The following is a 20,289-nucleotide window of genomic DNA, read 5'->3' on the forward strand; positions in this document are numbered from 1 at the left end:
GCCATGATGCTAACATCAGTCACTCTCTCCAATCAGATCTTGGTTAAAGTTTGTTTTCTGGTCATTTCATGAAGGTCTTGTGGAAATTCTGTTTGCTGAATATATTCAGTGTCTCTTTGTTATCTTTGAACTTAAGTGACAGTTTGGCTTTAAATTCTTGTCTTGGGTATTATTTCTTGGTAATTTTGTAGACAGTGGCTCCATAACTAGCACTTTATATACCTGTTTTAGTTTCTCAGATTACTCCCATACTCTGTCGTTGTCTCTGTAGTCATTTACCTTTACATCTGTGTTTCTACGTCTCTTTTGGTGCTGTATCTGGCTTTCTGGAACTGTGGTGCCTAGTCAGTTTATAAATTGATTAGTTTCTGTAGTTTTCTCAAGTTATACTTCTGCATATTTTTTCAGTTCTATTATTTTTGTTACCTTCTTCAAGGATACCCATTATTGAACATTTTTGCTCTCCTCTGTCTTCCATATCTATTATTTTCTCTCCAGTCCTTTATAACTCTGTGCATTTCTCCTGACTACTTTTGTTAATCCTTTACTCACTGTCACTTGTGCCAGTTTGTAACAGTGTCTTTTTTGTTTTTTCCTTTTTCTTTTATAGGTTCCAGTGTGGCCTTCATTTCCGTGTTGATTTTATATTTTTTCCATTTATTTTCTTTACTAGTTAATTTCTTTTTATCAACTTCTACCATATTTTTCTTAAGCTCTTATATCAGCCCATTAAGTTCTTCATTTTACTAATTCATTTGAAATCATGGCTAGGTCATTGTACAGTCCCAAATGTTGGTGGCAACATTTTTCTTTGTGTTCTTTATTCGTTTTTCCTTGTAGCAGCCTATTATACATTTTTTGTTTTTCTTTTTGAATGACAAGAGATTTCCTCTACCAAGTATTTACAGAAGGTTCATATGGGAGAGGATCCAGCGCATTATTCCAGGCTAGCAAGAACTGAGCTTGAATGTGAATTGTTTTACCCTTTCTTTCCATCACATGGAGATTGGTAGCTTAAGCTCTGCTTACCACTCAAGAGTTTCTACCTTCTGTCCAATCTCACTGTTAAACTGCTTCACATCAAGGTAATCTGTCACCCTGTGTACTTTCTCTGCCCCTCCCTGGTAAAGAACACAGTCCAGCCCCTGCCTCATTGTATCAGCCTATGGATTCTGTCGTGTTGTTTCAGATAGGAGGTTGCTATTCTTGCCTTCAAGGTAAGTTACCTGCTTTGGAGAACTTTACGCTCAGCTCTTCAGTTGTGGACATTCTTTTCCAGCATTTGCCATTCTCCTATTTGACCTTGACTATTTTTTGGCAATCTTTTAATATGTTAAGAGTTACAGATATCTCTTACTTGAAGTGGAGATTAAATTTTCATTTCTGTTACTCATCCTTATGGTCATTTGGGATGATCTCTGAGAGGCAATGGGAAGAAAGATATCTTAACTTTATACCTTAAAATCAGAAGCCAAGAGAACATTTTAACAGTGGTGTCCCTAAAAGTCAGGTGGCCAAGTATAAAAGAGGGATTAGGGGCACCTGGGTGGCTCAGTCTGTTGAGCATCTGCCTTCTGCTCACATCATGATCCTGGGTCCCAGGGTCGAGCCCCATATCAGGCTCCCTGCACCTTGAAGAGCCTGGTTCTCCCTCTCTCCTTGCGTGTGCATCCGTTCTCTCTCTCTCTCTCTAATAGATAGAGGGATTAACTGGTAAGAAAATGGAGGCATTGTATATGCACTGTTCATTTGGCAGCCTATCTGGGAGGTGGTAGTACAGACAAAAAGGGATAGATAGGAGTTGCAGCCTAATGAGCATGAATGTTTTTTCAAGTGAGAGCTGAGTTTAAAATCCTGTAGAAAGAAGACATCAAATATATGGAGGTTTTGGAGGAACAAATTAGAACCTAGAGATAAGTATTTGAATTAGGGATGTGAGAGAACAAAATCTCAGGAAAAGAAGGCTGCCTCAGCCCCAGAACTTGACTCAGTTATTATAGCAGTTATGTTCAGCATTACTTAAAACTTTTTCAAGTAGATAATGTCTCTATAAAGTTATTTCTAAATAAAATAAGCAAAACTATGATATTTGAAGTTTTTTTTACATTAAATATCTCTTTTATGGAAGTGCTATGTCTCATATATGCAAGCTGTAAAATAAAGGCTACAGATATACAATTAAAGACAAGTAATGTAGTTCCTCTGAAAGAAGTTTGCCTTATTGTCTGATCAAAGAATCTTTTTTTTTTCATGGTTCTACTCCGTTCATTTCAACAATATTAAAAATATGTTCTTATTGTAGCTTTATTAGAGAAACTTGGTGTATATGCTTTACTGTCCTGAGTTTTCTCTCTCCTCCAAGTCTCTTACTAATGTTTTTATTCCCATCTTTGGCAGTGGCTTGAACCTGGCATCTGTAGCACGACTCAGAGGTACTTGGGAAAAATTACCAAGCAAGTATGAGAAACACCTTCAAGATCTACAGGACCTTTTTGATCCATCTAGAAACATGGCAAAATATAGAAATATTCTTAGTAGTCAAAGCATGCAGCCTCCAATTATTCCACTCTTCCCTGTTGTCAAGAAAGATATGACATTTCTACATGAAGGTATTTAAAAGTTACTTGTTGGGATCCCTGGGTGGCGCAGCGGTTTGGCGCCTGCCTTTGGCCCAGGGCGCGATCCTGGAGACCCGGGATTGAATCCCACGTCGGGCTCCCGGTGCATGGAGCCTGCTTCTCCCTCTGCCTATGTCTCTGCCTCTCTCTCTCTCTCTCTCTCTCTGACTATCATAAATAAATAAAAAAAACAAAAAATAATAATAATAAAAATAAAAGTTACTTGTTTAGTTTTAGCTAACTCCACAGAATTGTGATTTATTATATTTCATATATTTTGCAGCCTTTTATGTTACTAAAGCTTTACCTAATTATAAATGCAGCAACTTTTTGGTATTAAAACCCACGTTTATTGACAAAAACAAATTTAGGTGTTAACTATATGCATTCAGACATAAATTTGGCTTACACTCGTATCAGACCGCTGATCATATTTGTTACTTTGTTCAGTAATATTTTTCCTTCCAACTTTTTAAAAAATGAATTACTCAACACTTAGTAGAGTAATTAGGCATGGAGAAGTGCCCAAAACAAGTGAACAAATAAATGAATTATGACAGAACAAACACCCATGTAACCAACACCCTGGCCAAAACCAAAATGCCTTAACTACCACCCTCATTCTCTTCTCCCAAAAGTAAGGACTATTCTGACTCCTCATACTGGGATTTAGTTTTATCTGTTGTTGCACTTTATCTAAGTGGAATTGCAGAGTATTTTGGTTTGGTTTGGTTTGGTTTGGTTTGGTTTTGGTTTCTGACTTTTATTGGTCAACATTAGATTTGTGAGGTTTTTCCATGTTTTTGAATGTAGCTGTACTTGATTTTCAAAACTACTGTTTCCTTACCTGAATGCAACGCAGTGGATTTTTCCATTCTCCTGATAAGCATTTGATAGTTTTCCACTGTTCAACTATTATGAATAATGCTGCTTTGAGTACTCATATCATTCAAGGTGGGATTTATGGATCTGATATTCATACAGTCAACCTTAGGAAAGGGTTTGGCATTATGTACTGAAGTGCAACACCTGGTAAATTCATTCTTCTTTACCCATTTCAATAGTGGTGTGGTTTCCTTTGTATTTCCCCAATTACTAATGAGTTTGAGCACCCTTTCATATATTTATGTGGTTATCAGTTCAGGTTTCTTCTGTATTTTTTTAATCAGGTTGTCTCTTTTGTTGAAAATATTTTTAAGTATTTCTTATAAATCCTGGGTGTAATATGACTTACCTTTTGAGTCAAGGCTAGCTTTTGAAGAACAGCACATTCTTAGTTTTAAAAGCCTAAGTTACTGATTTTTTACTGTTTTATCAACAATCTTCTTGAATTAATTTTTGTCTATGGTATTTGTTCTAGTAAAGTAAATTAATTCCGTGGGGTTGGGTTTTTTTCTTCCTGTAGAACTCTAGTTATGATTTATTTAAGTGTAAGTGTGCTCATGATGAAATATCTTAATTTCTTTTATCTAAAAATGTCTTCATATTAATTTTTAAGGCGTAATTTTGATGGGCAGTTGTCTTCTTTGAACAGTGTAAGAGACTATTCCATTGTGTCGTGGCTTTCATTGTTGATACTAAGTCAATCATCAGTCTTACCTGCTGTTCCTGTGACTGTAGTCTGCCCTTTTTCCAAAAGCTGCCTTATAACTTTCTCTTATCTTTGTCTCTCTTTTTCCCTCTAGTTTTGCAATGACGTAACTAGGTGTGGCATTTGGGTTTTCTCTTAGTCCTGATTTGTTGGTAAGATGTTTTGAAAGCTCTGTTTTGTAATTTTTCATGAGTTCTGAAAATTCTCTTTCATTTCACCTTCAGATTTTTCACCTTTTGTCTTCCAACTTCTGCTTTAGGGATTTTGATTTCATCTCTGTTAGACCTAATGACTGCCTGTATTGTCTTACACCCTCTTCTCTGTTTCTTATCTTTTTACCAAGTTTCATTCTGGATATTTTCTTCCAATTTATTAGTTCTTTCTTTAAGTATATGTAATTTACTATTCAAAATATCAGTGACTTCCTAGTTCCAGTTCTTGTGCTTTATGAGGTTTTTATTTTTTCTTTTTGGTCACGTTTATAATTTACATTTTTTTATCTTTATATTCTCTGCCAGAGTTCTCAATGCTGTTTCCTGTATCTTTGTACATATTTAACATAGTTAAAGTCTCTAAAATGATGTTCCATTCCTCCAGAGAGAATTAAAGCTTACTTTTGTCAGACAGCTAGGTATGCTAGCAACCCAAAAGTCACCTTAATCCCTTTTCACATTTGGAGATAATTTAATGCTGAACTTGTATCCTAGTCACATTTAGTTCATCCTTAATCCCAGGATAGCTCTTCAGGATCCCAACCTAAAGCATTGGAGGTTTACCAGGACTTAAGTTGTTTTCCTCTAATCTTATAAGTTGAGGTGGCACTGCTTAGTTTTTTAAGCTTGTCATCTGCCTTTTCTGAATCAGTAGATGCCCCTAGGATCAAGCACCAGGAAATGGTAAACTTTCCCCTGATCTTTATTCCTTTTCAAAATCTACACAGCCTTGATAGCTTTTTGATGCCCCTAAAATACTTGTTTTTTTCTGGTTTTGCTCAATTTTTCTAATTATTCTTAGCACAAGGCTTGTTCTAATTACTTAATCTTACTGGCCCTTCTCATTACCACTCCTTTTTCATAAGGAAGTACTGTGATAGGCTTCAGATCATATCTTTCTAACTTGCTCCCTCAGAATATGTTTATGTGACTTGAAAAGTACTTTTGGTGATTATTTTGTTTCCAACTCACATATTGAGAACCTGAACAATTCATATGTTCAATGTATAGGTTCTGTTTACTATGAGGAGGGAGACCATGCTGTGTTTCAGACTCACTAGGTTCTCAAACTTGTCTTTAGGGACTTGGAGTTCCACAGAGGCATTTCAGGGGCTACCACAGTAGATAAGTGGGGTAACACTAACTGTTGAAGTCAGGCATGAAAAAGAAACACTTCTATAGACATTCACATTGTCTTTTGAACATACTTTTTTTTTCTTTCTTTTTTCTTTTTTTTTTTTTTGCCTTGTAGTCTGAACTTGGTAAGCCATCAGATGGGCTAAGTTTGGTCTCATACCTACTTTCTTCAAAGAAAAGTAGATCATTTTGAAAGTCCTGTGAATTTTCCCTCAGAGCCCTACTTAACAGAAGTAAAAATTAAAGAAGGACTTTTGAGCAAGGAAATTTGTGTTAGTTGATGCAAGTAAGAATTGTAAATTTAGATTTTGGAAAGAGAAGGTGGATGAATGGCAGGCTAGAAAGTTTACTCTGTGAGTCAGCCACCTCTTAATTTAATAATTGCTATTCCTAAATCAAAAACTAGAACCCTTCCTTTTTTTAAGAGCAGTCAGAAGTTTTCAATGTTGACAACTTATTTAGCAATTTTTAAAAGTATTTTTTTAAAGATTTTATTTATTCATGAGAGACACACAGAGAGAGAGAGAGATGCAGAGACACAGGCAGAGGGAGAAGCAGGGTCCATGCAAGGAGCCTGATGTGGGACTCGATCCCCGGTCTCCAGGATCACACCCTGGACTGCAGGCGGCGCTAAACCGCTGGCGCCACCGGAGCTGCCCTTAAAAGTATTTTAGATCAAGAAAACTTAATGGATTAATTAAGCCTATAGGTCACTCTTTGTGACCCCTGGCTAAAACCTAAGTTTTCAAGTGCTATATGCTGCTGCCCAAAAGAGCAGATGCAGGTACCTGCCTGAGGGTGGGCTGAGCATCTGGAGAGTAAGATTTAAGGAGGTGCACATTTTATAGGTGTGCCTATAACATCATGAAATTGATTTTAGAAACTAAGTAGCTTATTACCTTCCAGTATTCATAATCACTGCTCCCATAGGAATAGAATTCCTCTCAGTAGTTCATTCCTTGACAGTAGTGTTAAATCGTATATATATGATTCACTCAATTGATAGTCTGACTCTTATTTTTAGCTCGGGTCATGATCTCAGAGTTGTGGGATCAAGCCCCACATCAGGATCTTTGCTGGGCATGGAGCCTGCTTGAGATTCTTTCTCTTACTCTGCCCCTCCCAAACTCCCCCTTCCTTCTCTTAAAAACAAAAACAAAAACAAAAAAAGAAAACAGAAGTGGCAGTTTGATAAAGAATGTTCTAATTTTTGCCCTCAAGGAAAACTTGACTTCTGTTACCTTTATATAGTTTTTTGACAAAGAGTTGCTTTTATCCCATAGGAAATGACTCCAAAGTAGATGGTTTAGTGAATTTTGAGAAGCTAAGAATGATTGCCAAGGAGATCCGTCAGGTTGTTCGAATGACTTCTGCTAACATGGACCCAGCTATGATGTTTCGACAGAGGTATGGGATTGAAGTGTATAAAAGTATTAGAGTGGCATTAAGTGATAAAACAATAATATTTGTCATTTAGTAACCATCTCCCATTTGTTATACACAAGTCAGTTACAAGTGATAATTTATCATGGTACCCCTTAAAGGTAAGTGGTATGAAGTTTCCTTTTTACATCTGAAGAAACTGATGCTCAGGGTAGTTAGGTAACTTGCCCAGGATTATGTAATTTGCTGAGATTTGAACCCTGGTTCTGTATTACTTTTTTGCAATATGTAGATAATTCTGTATTGTTATTGTTATGTTAAATAACTAACTTAAATATAAGAAAATTGCTGACCCTTACTGAAGTTATCACAGAGGACATATGCTTTTCTGGTTTTCAACTTAATTTGTAAAGTAGTAGTCTGCACATGTCTTTTATTTTTACTAAATATTTTTAAAGTTCTATTTCTGTGTAAGTCTTCTTTATTCTTTTAAGATGTATTCTTTTCTTCAAGCTATGTTTATTTGAATGTAAGTACTTTAACAGAAATTAGAAAGTGCAAATTTAAGCATGTTCCATCATTAATAAAAATAGAAGATGTTATTTGTATTCCATATTAACTTCTAAGGATGCTTTTTAAAATTGATTTTTAAGGTAGTAACAAAGTCTTCTGAAACTATATAAAACTTACAGAAAGTGTGTTATCAGGCTGTTCTCAGTAATTTTTATATTTTCAGGGTCATTATATTCTAGGGTTTTTATCTAGGGGGCCTATTTGCTTCTTGGCCTATGTATATAGTTTCAGTGTATAGCTTGTATATAGCTTCAGTACATAAGACTTTTCAAAATGAAATAACAATGAAGGCAAGAGCAGTTCCTTTGGCTTAAAAAAATATGGTCTACAAAGAAAACAAAAAAACACTTTAAAAATCATAGGTGGAGTTTTTGTAATCAATCAGTGTGTGTCAGGATAAGTTTTTTGTTTTGTCTTATTTAAATTAGTGTTGAGGAGTCATTGTTTTTGTAAGTAGTTGATCTGATGGTTGCTCTAGTGTAGAGATCCTCTGAATATGGACGAAGGGAGTGTGTCAGCTGTTCTCTTCTTGGGTAATCCCACTCTGCCCTTACGAATCACTACATGTAATGAGACATGTCATTGCTCAACAGTGTAGAAGCAGAATACACTAAGAACCAGGGACCAAAGCAAACCTGGAGGAGAGTTTGTTGGTTTTTTTGTTCTTTTAAGTTTTTGCTTTTGTTGCATGTTTCTGTATAGTGGCCCCACCACTCCCTGTTGTCTTACGTGGACCCACCTCCATTTGTATGTTAGCACTCTCCTTCCTGAAGACAGAATGAATTTGTGCCCTTACCAGACCAGTAAATAATGAGTACCACCTGTGCTTCAAAAATGAACAAAGGAGGAAAATCCTAAGGAGCAAATGAATAAACTTGGCTATTTTCTGGGGAACGGCCTGAGTTAAGTAGAATATAGTTTAGGGGAAAAGGAAACATTTAGAATTAGATTGGACAAATTGAAATGGACTGAATTTTCCTGAATCTGTTTTCTTTGTCAGCCAGTACTGAAATGTACTCTTTCTTTAAGTAGGTAATTGTCCATTTTGTGGTGTGTATTATCTAGTGTAAACAAAGTAACCTCTTCATTCTAAAACCAGTTTGCTAACTGAAAACATAGTCTTGGGCCACCTTGCCACTGGAGCATAGTGGGTGCAAGCCTGGTGCACTGAGGCCAGTGGGGAACAAAGACAGATAAAAATAAAAACCAAAATCTTTGTTCAGTCTAATTGTAAGGAAATGCAGTGTCTTATTCTGATGATACATTTTACTTAAATTTTACATAGATTTGCTGGTCAAAATTCTTGTAAAGTACATCATCAAGAGAAATTTCTGTCCTTAGAAATCACATGAATCTTCATGATCTTTGTCATTTCATCCTATCACTTAAATGAGTGGCTTAAAAATCCTTTCAAAAAAATATTTAAAAATTCTCTCCTTTAATTTAAGGTTTCCTTCCCTAAAAACTTTAAATTCACAATTTATAATAAGTACATGTTTTTTCTTAAGTTTCTTATGAACGTAAGCCTGTGATACAGATTAGATATTAGAAATACAATTAGTCTAAAAGCATATTTTAAAGAATATTGTGGGTTTGTTGACCTTCGGTACATACCATAATTCATTTTACCCCTCTGCATTCCATTAAAGTCATTTTACTGTTAACTTCCATTTTTTTCTTAGTAATATTTTTCTGTTCTATTCTGTCTCCATAGTTTCCCTGACTCTCAACTGTTGTCTTTTTTCTGTGCTTTCCTATTCAAACCCATGCTTCAATGTTTGTGGCTCTTGCTTACAGGAAGAAGAGGTGGCGGAGTCTGGGGTAAGTGTAGAGATGAATGCAACTGAAATGAAGATTGTACGACTCTTAACATATACTGCATCCTGTTCATTAATGCACGCACATAAAATAGCATGCGTTCTATTAACCCTGTCAACCTACATTCCTGACAAATGCCTTTTGCTAACAAGGAGAAGGTAGTGATAGAACTAGCTTCCCCCCCCCCTTTACTTTGCTATTGTTGATGTCCCATAAGTCCCTTGTAGATTTTAATTTAGCAGGGTCAGTTAAATGATGATTATAGTGAATATTTGGTGTGTGCTTGCTCTGTGCCATATATTTTTCTAAGCACTTTAAATGAATTACTGAATTCTCCATCCATACTGTTAGATAAATACTGTTGTTGCCATGGTGCAGACAGGGAAGATAGACTTGTCTAAATTCTTACAGCTCCCTAATGGTGGATAAGAGACCAAGGGAGTCTAATTCCAGAGTCCATGCTATTTTCTTTTTCTCAAATGCTGTATGTTGGGATGCCTGGCTGGTTCAGTCAGTAGAGCATGTGACTCTTGATCTCAGGGACATGAATTCAAGCCCCATGTTGGACATGGAGCCTGTTTTTAAAAAAAAGCTTCTTCAGATGACGTATTTTATAAAAAATAAATACGTAAGAAGATAAAAATGGATGAAGTTTGTTTATTAAGGTTATGTTTTCATGTTTTTCAAAAAGAGGCAGCCCTTATCCAAACTATACTATAAAATTCAGTTAGAAATAATTGAAATAGAAGATGGTTTTAATTCCTCAGATCCACTAACACCATGAGAGACAATATAACATTGGTTGAATTTTATTTTAAATTTCTACCGTTTTTAATAAGAAGCTCCCTTACCTCTTTTAACTGTAATACAATCAGGAGTACCTAGCCAGCTCAGTCTGTAAAGCAAGCAACTCTTGGTCTTAGAGCTGTGAGTTCAAGCCCCCAAGTTGGGGGGTAGAGTTTACATTAAAAAAAACTAACACGTCAGAAACTGCCCCTTTTTGTTGTTCAGGTCTTTTCAGATCTCTGCTTTTATATGGTTATCTATTTAGAATCATAGACTGTTTAGGACCTTATAAATCATCTATGTAGTCCTTTTATTTTTAGATGAAGAAATAAATGGTTTTTGTGAATGAAGAGATTACCTATGAAGGATTTTGTTATTTTAAGACTATATATAGTGAAACATGAAGTTAGATGGATGCTTTTATTACATGAAAGAAGGATTTTTTTTTTTAAATAAATCTTTTTATTTATTTATTATTTTTTTTATTTATTTACTTATGACAGTCACAGAGAGAGATAGAGAGGCAGAGACATAGGCAGAGGGAGAAGCAGGCTCCATGCACCGGGAGCCCGACGTGGGATTCGATCCCGGGTCTCCAGGATCACGCCCTGGGCCAAAGGCAGGCGCCAAACCGCTGCGCCACCCAGGGATCCCTTTTTTTTTTTTTTTTTGTGAGCCACTCACTTGAACTTGAGTCTTGTCTTATTTGTGATCTTGTTTTCTGTTGAAGTTTGGTGAACTTAAATTTCCCTTCTACGTTCTTCCTTCTCTTTGTGTTTCTCATGCGTTTTCTTCTGTATTTCACATTTATGTCTTGGTCTTTTCTGGTTTTTCTCACCAAATATAGAAATTGATTCCTGGCATTACTGTTACAAAGAATACTTGGTCAGTACATCCTAGTGGGAATTTGGGGTGTTGAATGACTTAAGTAACATTCATTGTTCAGTTTTAGGGTTGTATTGAATGATGGTTGCAGATGCTATGTATTTTTATTCTTACATCTTGGTGTGTTCTGTTTTGGAAAGTCGTGTAGAAGACATTTTTTGTCACTTATTAAAATGTCTTTAGTTATTAGAATTTTGTATGTATTCTAGATTTGTGGACGCCTTTTTTGGGGGGATGTCGTTAGAGGAAAACTTATTAAAATATTTGTATTAAACTTTGCTCGTAAATGTTGGCACTTGATTTTACTGCATTTATTTGAATCTAAGATATCTTCATTTGTTGGATACATTATTATTTGATGTACCACTAGGAAAATCACTTCAGTGCCTTCTTACCACTAAATATTTTTACTTTATGCTTATTAAAAGAGCTCTTATGTAAACTTAGATATTTTTATAATACCCTTTTGCATTCATTAAAAGAAATATGTGAGCATATTAAATTGGTTTATTTAGATCTCAGACTTCTTCATATTTAGAATATGAATCTTCTCAGTGAGTAGTTTCTGAGGATTTTTTTCCCTGCACAGTATTCTCATTTGTGCTATCAACTGTGTTGATGATGCATGATTTCTTAAAACAAGCCATTAAGGAAGTAAAAGCTTCTGGTGCTGGACTCTTAGCTTGGGTTTGTGGATATTTAGAGCTAGTCTCCTTTTGACAGCTGCTTGAGAAATGTTGTTGAACTTGTTAGATTTACTACCTTCTTATGATCATTTGGTTACTGGAGATTAAAAGGGTAATTCACTCATGTCATTGGATTTTCTTCCCAACCATTCTGTAAGTTTTGAAGTTACTGTATGTGAAGCTAGTGATAACCATGTCACGGTTTCTGCCTGACAAGTAGCAGTCGAAAGTTGCTTTCAAATGTGGAGCCATATCCTATTCCAAAGATCTTAACATGGTGAAAGAAAAAAATACTATAACACTTTTACAACTTTGTTTCACTTAATTTACAAAGAAAACATTAGGATTTTAATGTCTGTTTTCAATAGTATGTGAGCAGTGAAGAACAAATTGTTCTAGGGTTGTGGTGTATGCATTTAGAATATTTAGGAATAAAAATGAGAGCAGTTTAGAAGAACCCATAGATAGCTTTATTATTTTAGAATGGGAACTTCATTTAGAATAAAAATCATTTAAGAACCTTATGTTTCTAGCCTTATTAGAAAGGACTAATAACATCGTGCTATTTTTCCATTGGTTCTAGATGTGGTCATTATAGAATGAGGTTTGCCAAAAAGAGGAGAGTCGGGTGAAGCTATAGCTTGCTTGAACTGTCATTATTTCTTCCTGGCTTGCAGTTCCATCATAGAGGTGTTGCAAAGAAAGATCCCAAGTCTCAGATCATCAGTTCTAGAACCACATATTGCCTAACCATTCCATGCATGAGGAGGAGAGTAGCTTTCTATTACCTCTGGTCTCCGACTTTATTGAATTGAGTATAAATGCTTATTTTTCCTATCAGTTGTTCTTTTTGAAGTTTGGCCAAAATCTGCTTACCAGTAAAATTGGTTAGCATACTCATAGTGGGCCTGCTGCAGACAGAAATGGTAATGGCTGTGGTATGCCCAACGCAGCACAAAAAAGCAGAGCTGCTCTAGAAACTCCCTTGCTGAAGAATCCTTGGTTCAGAGATCTGGCTAAGGATGCACTTGTTGTGACCCAGTCTCTTGCCATCTTTTCAGAGTGCGGATGGCCTCTGGATCACAGTTTACTTATCACAGTCTTGCCATGGGTTGTGTAGGTGCAAACAGATCTGATGGAATTTATTGCTTGGGTGGGGACTGGGTAGAGGGGAGATTATCTTATTCTTTTGAATTCTGCACTTTGCCGAATCTTAAAACTCAGAACATAGCCATGTGTGCCATATTACTTTGCATTAATGCTCTTCATCTTTTAACTCATTTACATCAGCATGCAATAGCATTAACAGAACAAAATTCTTTTAATCTTCATTCTGCCATGTATAATTCTCATCTTTACTGCTCCTCATTTTGATGTCCATCTTCCTACAGGTCACTGAGTCAAGGCAGCACAAACTCAAACATGCTGGATGTTCAAGGAGGTGCACACAAGAAAAGGGCACGTCGCAGCTCTCTACTTAATGCCAAAAAGTTATACGAGGATGCCCAAATGGCAAGGAAAGTGAAGCAGTATCTTTCCAGTCTGGATGTCGACACAGATGAGGAAAAGTTTCAGATGATGTCTTTGCAGTGGGAGCCTGCCTATGGTACCTGTAAGTACAGGTTTTCACTTAATGTAAAAGAATAGAAATTTGGGATCCCTGGGTGGCGCAGCGGTTTGGCGCCTGCCTTTGGCCCAGGGCGCGATCCTGGAGACCCGGGATCGAATCCCACATCGGGCTCCCGGTGCATGGAGCCTGCTTCTCCCTCTGCCTGTGTCTCTGCCTCTCTCTCTCTCTCTCTGTGACTATCATAAATAATAAAAAAAAAAAAGAGAATAGAAATTTATTTCTCTGGAGTTAACCTGAAGTCCCATGAAAATTAACTTTCACTCACAAAAGATTTCTGACATATCCCAAACATCAAGCGATCCTCTTTACCAGATACCAAATTCCATCCATTCTTAATGATTACAGGCAATTGAGGGATAAAAAATTCTTCTTTAAAAATCATTATAAAGTCTACTTAAAAAAACTGAAACAGTATAGAGGAGCCTTTCTGTTAGAGAATGTTTTTACCTTCATTCCTAAATGAAGAATAAAAATAAGTGAAATTTTTACCTTTTTTAAAAATCTTAGAGATATTACTTACCTACATAAAATGCAAGAAATTTAATTGAAATCCTTAAGATCATAGAGGTCAGTAGTAAAACAAGAAAACTCCGGCACATTCTGATACTGTTAAAATACAGGAAATGGGATGGACAAAAGAAGAGCTTATTCGCGAGTTTTTTTGTTTGTTTTTTGTTTTTTTGGGGTTTTTTTTATTGCATGCAGTTTCCCCCATTATTAGTAAGTGGAGTGTTCCTATAAAACCTTTCATCAGCCAAAATGACAGAGGGAAGAAGTGATTACCGTTAATTTATATGGAAAAAAATTTTGAGTATTCCCAGACCCCCGAAAAATAACCTCTTTTAAGGCTTTTCTTATACCTTAGGACATATCTTGCTAATGGATACACAAAATAAATCTGGATAAAGCACAGATGCACACAGACCCAGTTGAAAGCTATGGCAATTTGATATTCAGGTGCTGAATATAGTTTCTGGGAAAACATCTTGTTGGTTCTACTCTGCTTAGGGTTCACACTGCCTCTATAAGCAAGAATCCTCTTCAAATTTCTTGTGGCTAGTGAAAATGTATTGAAATAGATGTTTTGTAAAAACGAAATGGCATATCGTAAACTTATAAAAGCTGAGAATACATGTATACAACAACAGAACGTGTATGTGTCTGGGTCAAGGAAATGATTATAAAAGCAGAAATCCAAAATGGGAAAATACACTGTGTAGTGACAACCAAAATTGATGATTAAATTATAAGTGGATGTTATTTTATGTATATATATATATGTATATATATGTATATATATATTCTATATGTATATGTACACATATACACTTAAATGTTATGTCAATAAAAATTCCAGCAGGATGCCTAGAACTTGATAAACTGTTGAGAGAATATAGTTGGGGGAGGATCACATTTTCTATTTCAGTATTCCTACCTAATTGATAGGAGGAAATAGTAGTCATCATGGGCTGACCCTGAGATTAACAAATAGCATATAACAGAAAAAGTTTGTCAATGGAGTAGAAAAGAGAAAATTGGCATACTACCACATACTGATTTAAAATTTTCAGATACGGGGGCGCCTGGGTGTCTCGGTCATTTGAGCATCTGCCTTCGGCTCAGGTCATAATCCTGAGATCCTGGGATCAACCCAGGATGAACCCTGTTCAGTGGAGAGCCTGCTTTTCCCTCTCTTGCTGCTGCTCCCCGCCTACCCCTGCCATCTTGTGCATGAGCACTGTCAAATAAATAAAATCTTTAAAAAAAATAAAAATAAAAATTTCAGATAATGACAATGGATCTTAATGTTCAGGATAACAAGCCATTCATTAAATGTTGTTACAAAAACATTTCTACCCATAGGAATAGAGTATGATGGAATGAACATCTACTGAAGGATAAAGACAGAATTGAAAGTCATTTGTTACTTTTTGAGAAAGGGTCTCTTCATCTTAGATCTGCTTGCCCAAGCATGTAAAGCTGAAGGATAGTATGTTTTAGCTCTGTGATTCTTTATACATCCATCCCATTAAATTAGGAGAGAGAAATAATAAAATCTAACAGTTATTGAGAGATTTCTATGTGCAGCAGGCCATGCTAGGTAGGCACTTTACAAACTTTACCATTTACTCCTTACAGCAATGTGTCAGGTGTCCAGTATTGGGATTATATTCCATTGAGATAATGCACCTGAAAATCGTGTTTATACAGAGATGTTGCAGAATATATTATAGTGAAAATGAAATCATGGAGATACTAAAATGCTGGTGAATAGTCAAGTACACTGTTTATCAATACAAGGAATAATAGCCATTAAAAATAATAAACATATATAGACTTTGAAGGTATCTAGGAAAATATTTTACCACATGTGACCTATTAAGAATAGTGTCAGCCTGGGATCCCTGGGTGGCGCAGCGGTTTGGCGCCTGCCTTTGGCCCAGGGCGCGATCCTGGAGACCCGGGATCAAATCCCACGTCAGGCTCCCGGTGCATGGAGCCTGCTTCTCCCTCCGCCTGTGTCTCTGCCTCTCTCTCTCTCTCTGTGACTATCATAAATAAAAATAAAAAATTAAAAAAAAAAAAAAGAATAGTGTCAGCCATATGAAAATGGTATATGTCAGAGGTAAAGACTGAAAAATGTGCAGAATCTTAAGATTCAATTATGTTTTATGGTTCAAAGTCCATATACATGATTTATTAAAGTACTCTGGACCTCCTTTGCATGATCATTAAATTATTTTTTCCCCAAGTAATTCAGCATATACCTTGTCATCTTACGGTTATGGAACACAGTTTAACCTTTGATCAGACAAAAACAGAAATAATATTTATCTTTTGTTTTCATTATCTGCTTTTTTTTTTTTTTTTTTTTTTTTTTGGTCCCTAAATCTGATTCGAGATATTCAAGAGCATAGAAATCTCTTCTGTGACTGGCTCATTGTTAAAATGCTGGGCCCAGAATGATTCCATGTACCTACCTCGGCATCCATTCTCCCTCTTGACCTCCCTTCCTCCCTCACACACACAAACAACACCTGCGTACTTTTCCTTCACCCACTTTACTTGCCTGTCTTTTCTCATAACATTAAGTGATGTCCTTTACTACATATTTAATATTGATTTAAAGTGAGTAAACCTGTGGGATCTTCTTCAAAGTAAGTTTTATGACAGTTTAATTTGATGTGTATTCCTTTCGTTTGAGAGTCTTTACTTGATTGCTGTCGCATAAATGATTTTTTAAGCATGTAAATATTTTTTATCACTTTCCAAATGATTTTTAAATCCCAGATCTTTACAATAATTACTGAGCATTTTAGAATTTGGCTCTTTCTAATCAGTATATATGTGAGTTTTGGCAGGCATCTATATTTAGGCTTGATAGTTTTTTCTTTGTACTATAGCAAGACATCAGTTGAGAATTGTTAATATTGAGAGAAAGGGGAAAAAGTTTCATGGCTGTAACCCAAAGGTGAGATAACTACTTAGATTGAAGCATTTGAGGAGCCACTGCACATTATCCCACAGAAGTCCCTTTGTTTTGACTTCTGAAATGTTTCCTAATTCTTTTTTTTTTTTTTTTAAGATTTATTTATTTATTTATGATAGAGAGACAGAGAGGCAGAGACACAGGAGGAGGGAGAAGCAGGCTCCACGCCGGGAGCCTGACGTGGGACTCGATCCTGGGACTCCAGGATCGCGCCCTGGGCCAAAGGCAGGTGCCAAACCTCTGAGCCACCCAGGGATCCCTGTATCCTAATTCTTAATGCTCAAAATATTTGCTAGGCCCTCATAGTAAAAACATAGTATATAACTATTCTAGCTGTGCTAGGACTGGTTAAGTGTGCTAATTTTGCTTTTATTTTGATGTTTAATACAAATACATCATGGCGGCACCTGGGTGGCTCAGTAGTTGAGCGTCTGCCTTTGGCTCAGGTCATGATCCCAGGGTCTTGGGATCAAGTCCTGCATCAGGCTCCCCACAGGGAATCTGCTTCTCCCTCTGCCTATGTCTCTGGCTCTCTGTGTGTCTCTCCTTTAAAATAAAATTTTAAAAACAACAGTAACAAATACATCATGGACTACTGAGATTGGACCTGTGTTGAAACCACCCTGAATAATAAAGAATTAAAAGTACTACTTTAAGGAAGTTCTTTCCTCTGGACTACCATAATGAGTCATAGTTCTCCATTTTTAATTCTGATGTTTATTGTCAAATATTCTAACCATGAATTTATAAAACTATTCTCTGGTATTCCTGTATATAACTGTTAAGATAATTTCATTTGCTCTTCACATACCCGTGAAGCACCTTTTTTGTGTCATTCACTGCATACACAGGAATATATAAGGTGAGCATGATATACAGTCCTTACTCTCATGTTAGTTAAGGGCCTGATGAGGGGGACATACTAATTGACAATTTGCACACGTAATTGAATTGTTACAAACAATTATCAGTGCTGTGAAGAAAAGATAAAGGATTTTAAGAGAAAATAAGGGATCTCATCTAGTTGCTGCAGAGCATGTAGTACTAGGGAGGCAAATATTGGCCTGATGCTAGATCATGAAGGGTTTAATAGGCCATAATACTTACATGGAATCATTTTTAGGAAGATAAATCTGTTGTATTTTGGGGTTTAAGAAATAGATGGTTTTAATGCATTCATTTACTTTATCATTGGCAAAAACCTTGCCTCAAAAAGTGTGCAATTACATATTTCTTGCTCTATTAGTGACCAAGAATTTAAGTGAGAAAAGATCAGCCAAATCATCAGAAATGTCTCCAGTGCCTATGAGATCAGCAGGCCAAACAGCTAAAGCACATTTGCATCAGCCCCACCGAGTAAGCCAGGTGCTTCAAGTGCCAGCTGTTAATTTGCACCCCATCAGGAAGAAGGGACAAGCCAAAGACCCTGCCACGTTGAGTGAGTATTCAGTTATTATTGCATTGATCTAGTTAAAATTTCCAGTTAGACTGAAAAAATAATTACAGGTGTAAATGCTCAGAAGACGAGCTACTGAAACCTTTTTAAATTCATGAGTGATGATTAAATTATACACAGATTTCAGTTTGCCTGTACGTATGTGATGACAGCATATGTATTTTAAATGCCAGTGTTGAAATTTCTATGGTCATATCAACAGAAAGCTTACAGTAGTACACAGAGGTACCAGGAGTTCACTGCGTTCAGAGGTGCATAAGTCATCTAATGCACATGTACTCTGTGAGAATAAGATTGCTTATTATAAAGTATATTTTTTCATTAATGATCACTTCTGAAAAACCTAGTTAGGAGACAAGAAGAGATTGTAAAATATATAAAGTACAGGCCATGCTTTTTCCTCCCTTCTGTTAGGCCATGTGGAACGGAAGCTAGATTCCATGTGGTTCCTAATATTATTACTTAACCCATGTGTTACATTTAGAACATATTCAGTAGAACTCTGTGAATTTAATTCAATTTTGTTTTGAGATCCAAAGTTGAATAAGAAACCACCCCTGCCCTTGCCAGATTTTCGCTCCAGTGCTTATAGACACACAAACCAGTAACTTAAGTATAATGTGTTTACTATTTTACCAGAGGTAGGTGCATATAAAAACATAATAAAAAGACCGGAAGTTTTTAGGGCACACAGAGCTAAGTATAAAGTAGAGCTTCAGAGGTGACTTTTGGAGATAATGCCTAGGCAGAGTTTTAAGGGTTAATTAGGAAGGAGGTAATTAGGCAAAGATTGCAGAGAAATTGCTTAGGGCAAAGGAAAAGCTTGGTGTCTACAAGGAGCTACAGCAGTGTGCTGCCTCTGAGTGCAGAGCTGCAGAAAGAGTGTTAAGAGACAATAATAAAAGCTGCTACCTACAGACCACCCCCTGAACACAGACACGATTCTGAGTGCTTTACTAGATTTATTATATTCGTTTAATCTTCATAATAACCCTATAAGATACGTAATACTCTCCTACTCCAGAAGGACCCTAGCGAGTCTCGGTAACTTACACACTACCAGTGAGTAATGGAGCTGGGAGTTGAAGCCAGACTAACTGGCTCTAACGTCCTTGCTTTTAACTTTCATACTACACAGCCTCCCAGGATGATGAGAAGTAAAGTCCTAGGCGTGCTGGCATTATATAACATGGCATGCCAAAGGAGAGTTGTCAGTGAGTAGCTGTTGAGAGATTTGAGCAGGGAAAGGCTGTGGTCTTTTTTATAGTAGAGTCGGACTGTGGTAGGGAGCACAGTGAGAGAGCAGACCAAGAGTCCAAATTGAAAGCTGATGTAGTACTTAACTGGAAGTTGCTCAGAGCCTGAACTAGTTTAACAGTTGTGGAAATAAAGAGGTAACTGGATGCAAAATTGGTGAAGTTGATCAAGTTGCTGGTAGGAGTAAGAAATGAGACAGGTCTTTATCTAGCTTCTTACTTGGATGTCATCACCCAAAAGGCATTATTACTTGTTCCAAGTAGCCCTTTTTTCACTTGTTATTAATATAGCTGTTATTTATATGATAAATTTATTTATATTAAAATAGCTCTTAAGAGCAGTGTGAGTATTCTGTGATTTAAATTTTTTCAGTGTGAAAGGGCTGCTCATTACTATGACAAATGCCCATCAAAGTTGGGCTTACTTCACTGATTAAAATAGTGTCTGTAGCTCTTGGACATTTCTTTAAAAAGATATATGTAAACAGGACCAGCTGTTGGATAAGAGTAAAGATAGAACTTTGTAGCATGTTTTCAGGGAGCTCCATACTATTTTTCTATAAATCCACAATTGTTTCTATTGTCTACTTTTCTCCTGTAGTATGAATTTAGTGCTCTTGAAAAGGGCTGGCCTTGTAGTCCTGCAACCTCTTCTGTACACTCAACAGCATAGATGCACATCAGGTGGAGTCAGTGCCAACACCCCTACACTGCCCCTGCCGCATGCCCACCCTGACTCAGAGACACCATCTCTCTAGAGGGGAGAGA

General features: G+C 36.5%; 1 protein-coding gene across 10 annotated transcripts in view; it reads left to right on the plus strand.

Annotated features, from left to right (window-relative positions):
* RAPGEF6 (Rap guanine nucleotide exchange factor 6) overlaps positions 1-20,289 on the plus strand; it is a 186,534-nt gene that overhangs the window by 152,004 nt on the left and 14,241 nt on the right. For 8 of the 10 annotated variants that reach the window (XM_041762080.1, XM_041762085.1, XM_041762083.1 and 5 more), the window contains 5 exons: positions 2,398-2,609; positions 6,842-6,965; positions 9,312-9,335; positions 13,081-13,301; positions 18,056-18,247. In XM_041762080.1, coding sequence (XP_041618014.1) covers positions 2,398-2,609; positions 6,842-6,965; positions 9,312-9,335; positions 13,081-13,301; positions 18,056-18,247 — 773 coding nt within the window. The remainder of the gene's footprint in view (positions 1-2,397; positions 2,610-6,841; positions 6,966-9,311; positions 9,336-13,080; positions 13,302-18,055; positions 18,248-20,289) is intronic. The other 2 variants (XM_041762081.1, XM_041762089.1) reach the window with 1 other exon arrangement.

Source organism: Vulpes lagopus, chromosome 7 (genome assembly GCF_018345385.1).
Source record: "Vulpes lagopus strain Blue_001 chromosome 7, ASM1834538v1, whole genome shotgun sequence".
Classification (NCBI taxonomy): Eukaryota; Metazoa; Chordata; class Mammalia; order Carnivora; family Canidae; genus Vulpes; species Vulpes lagopus.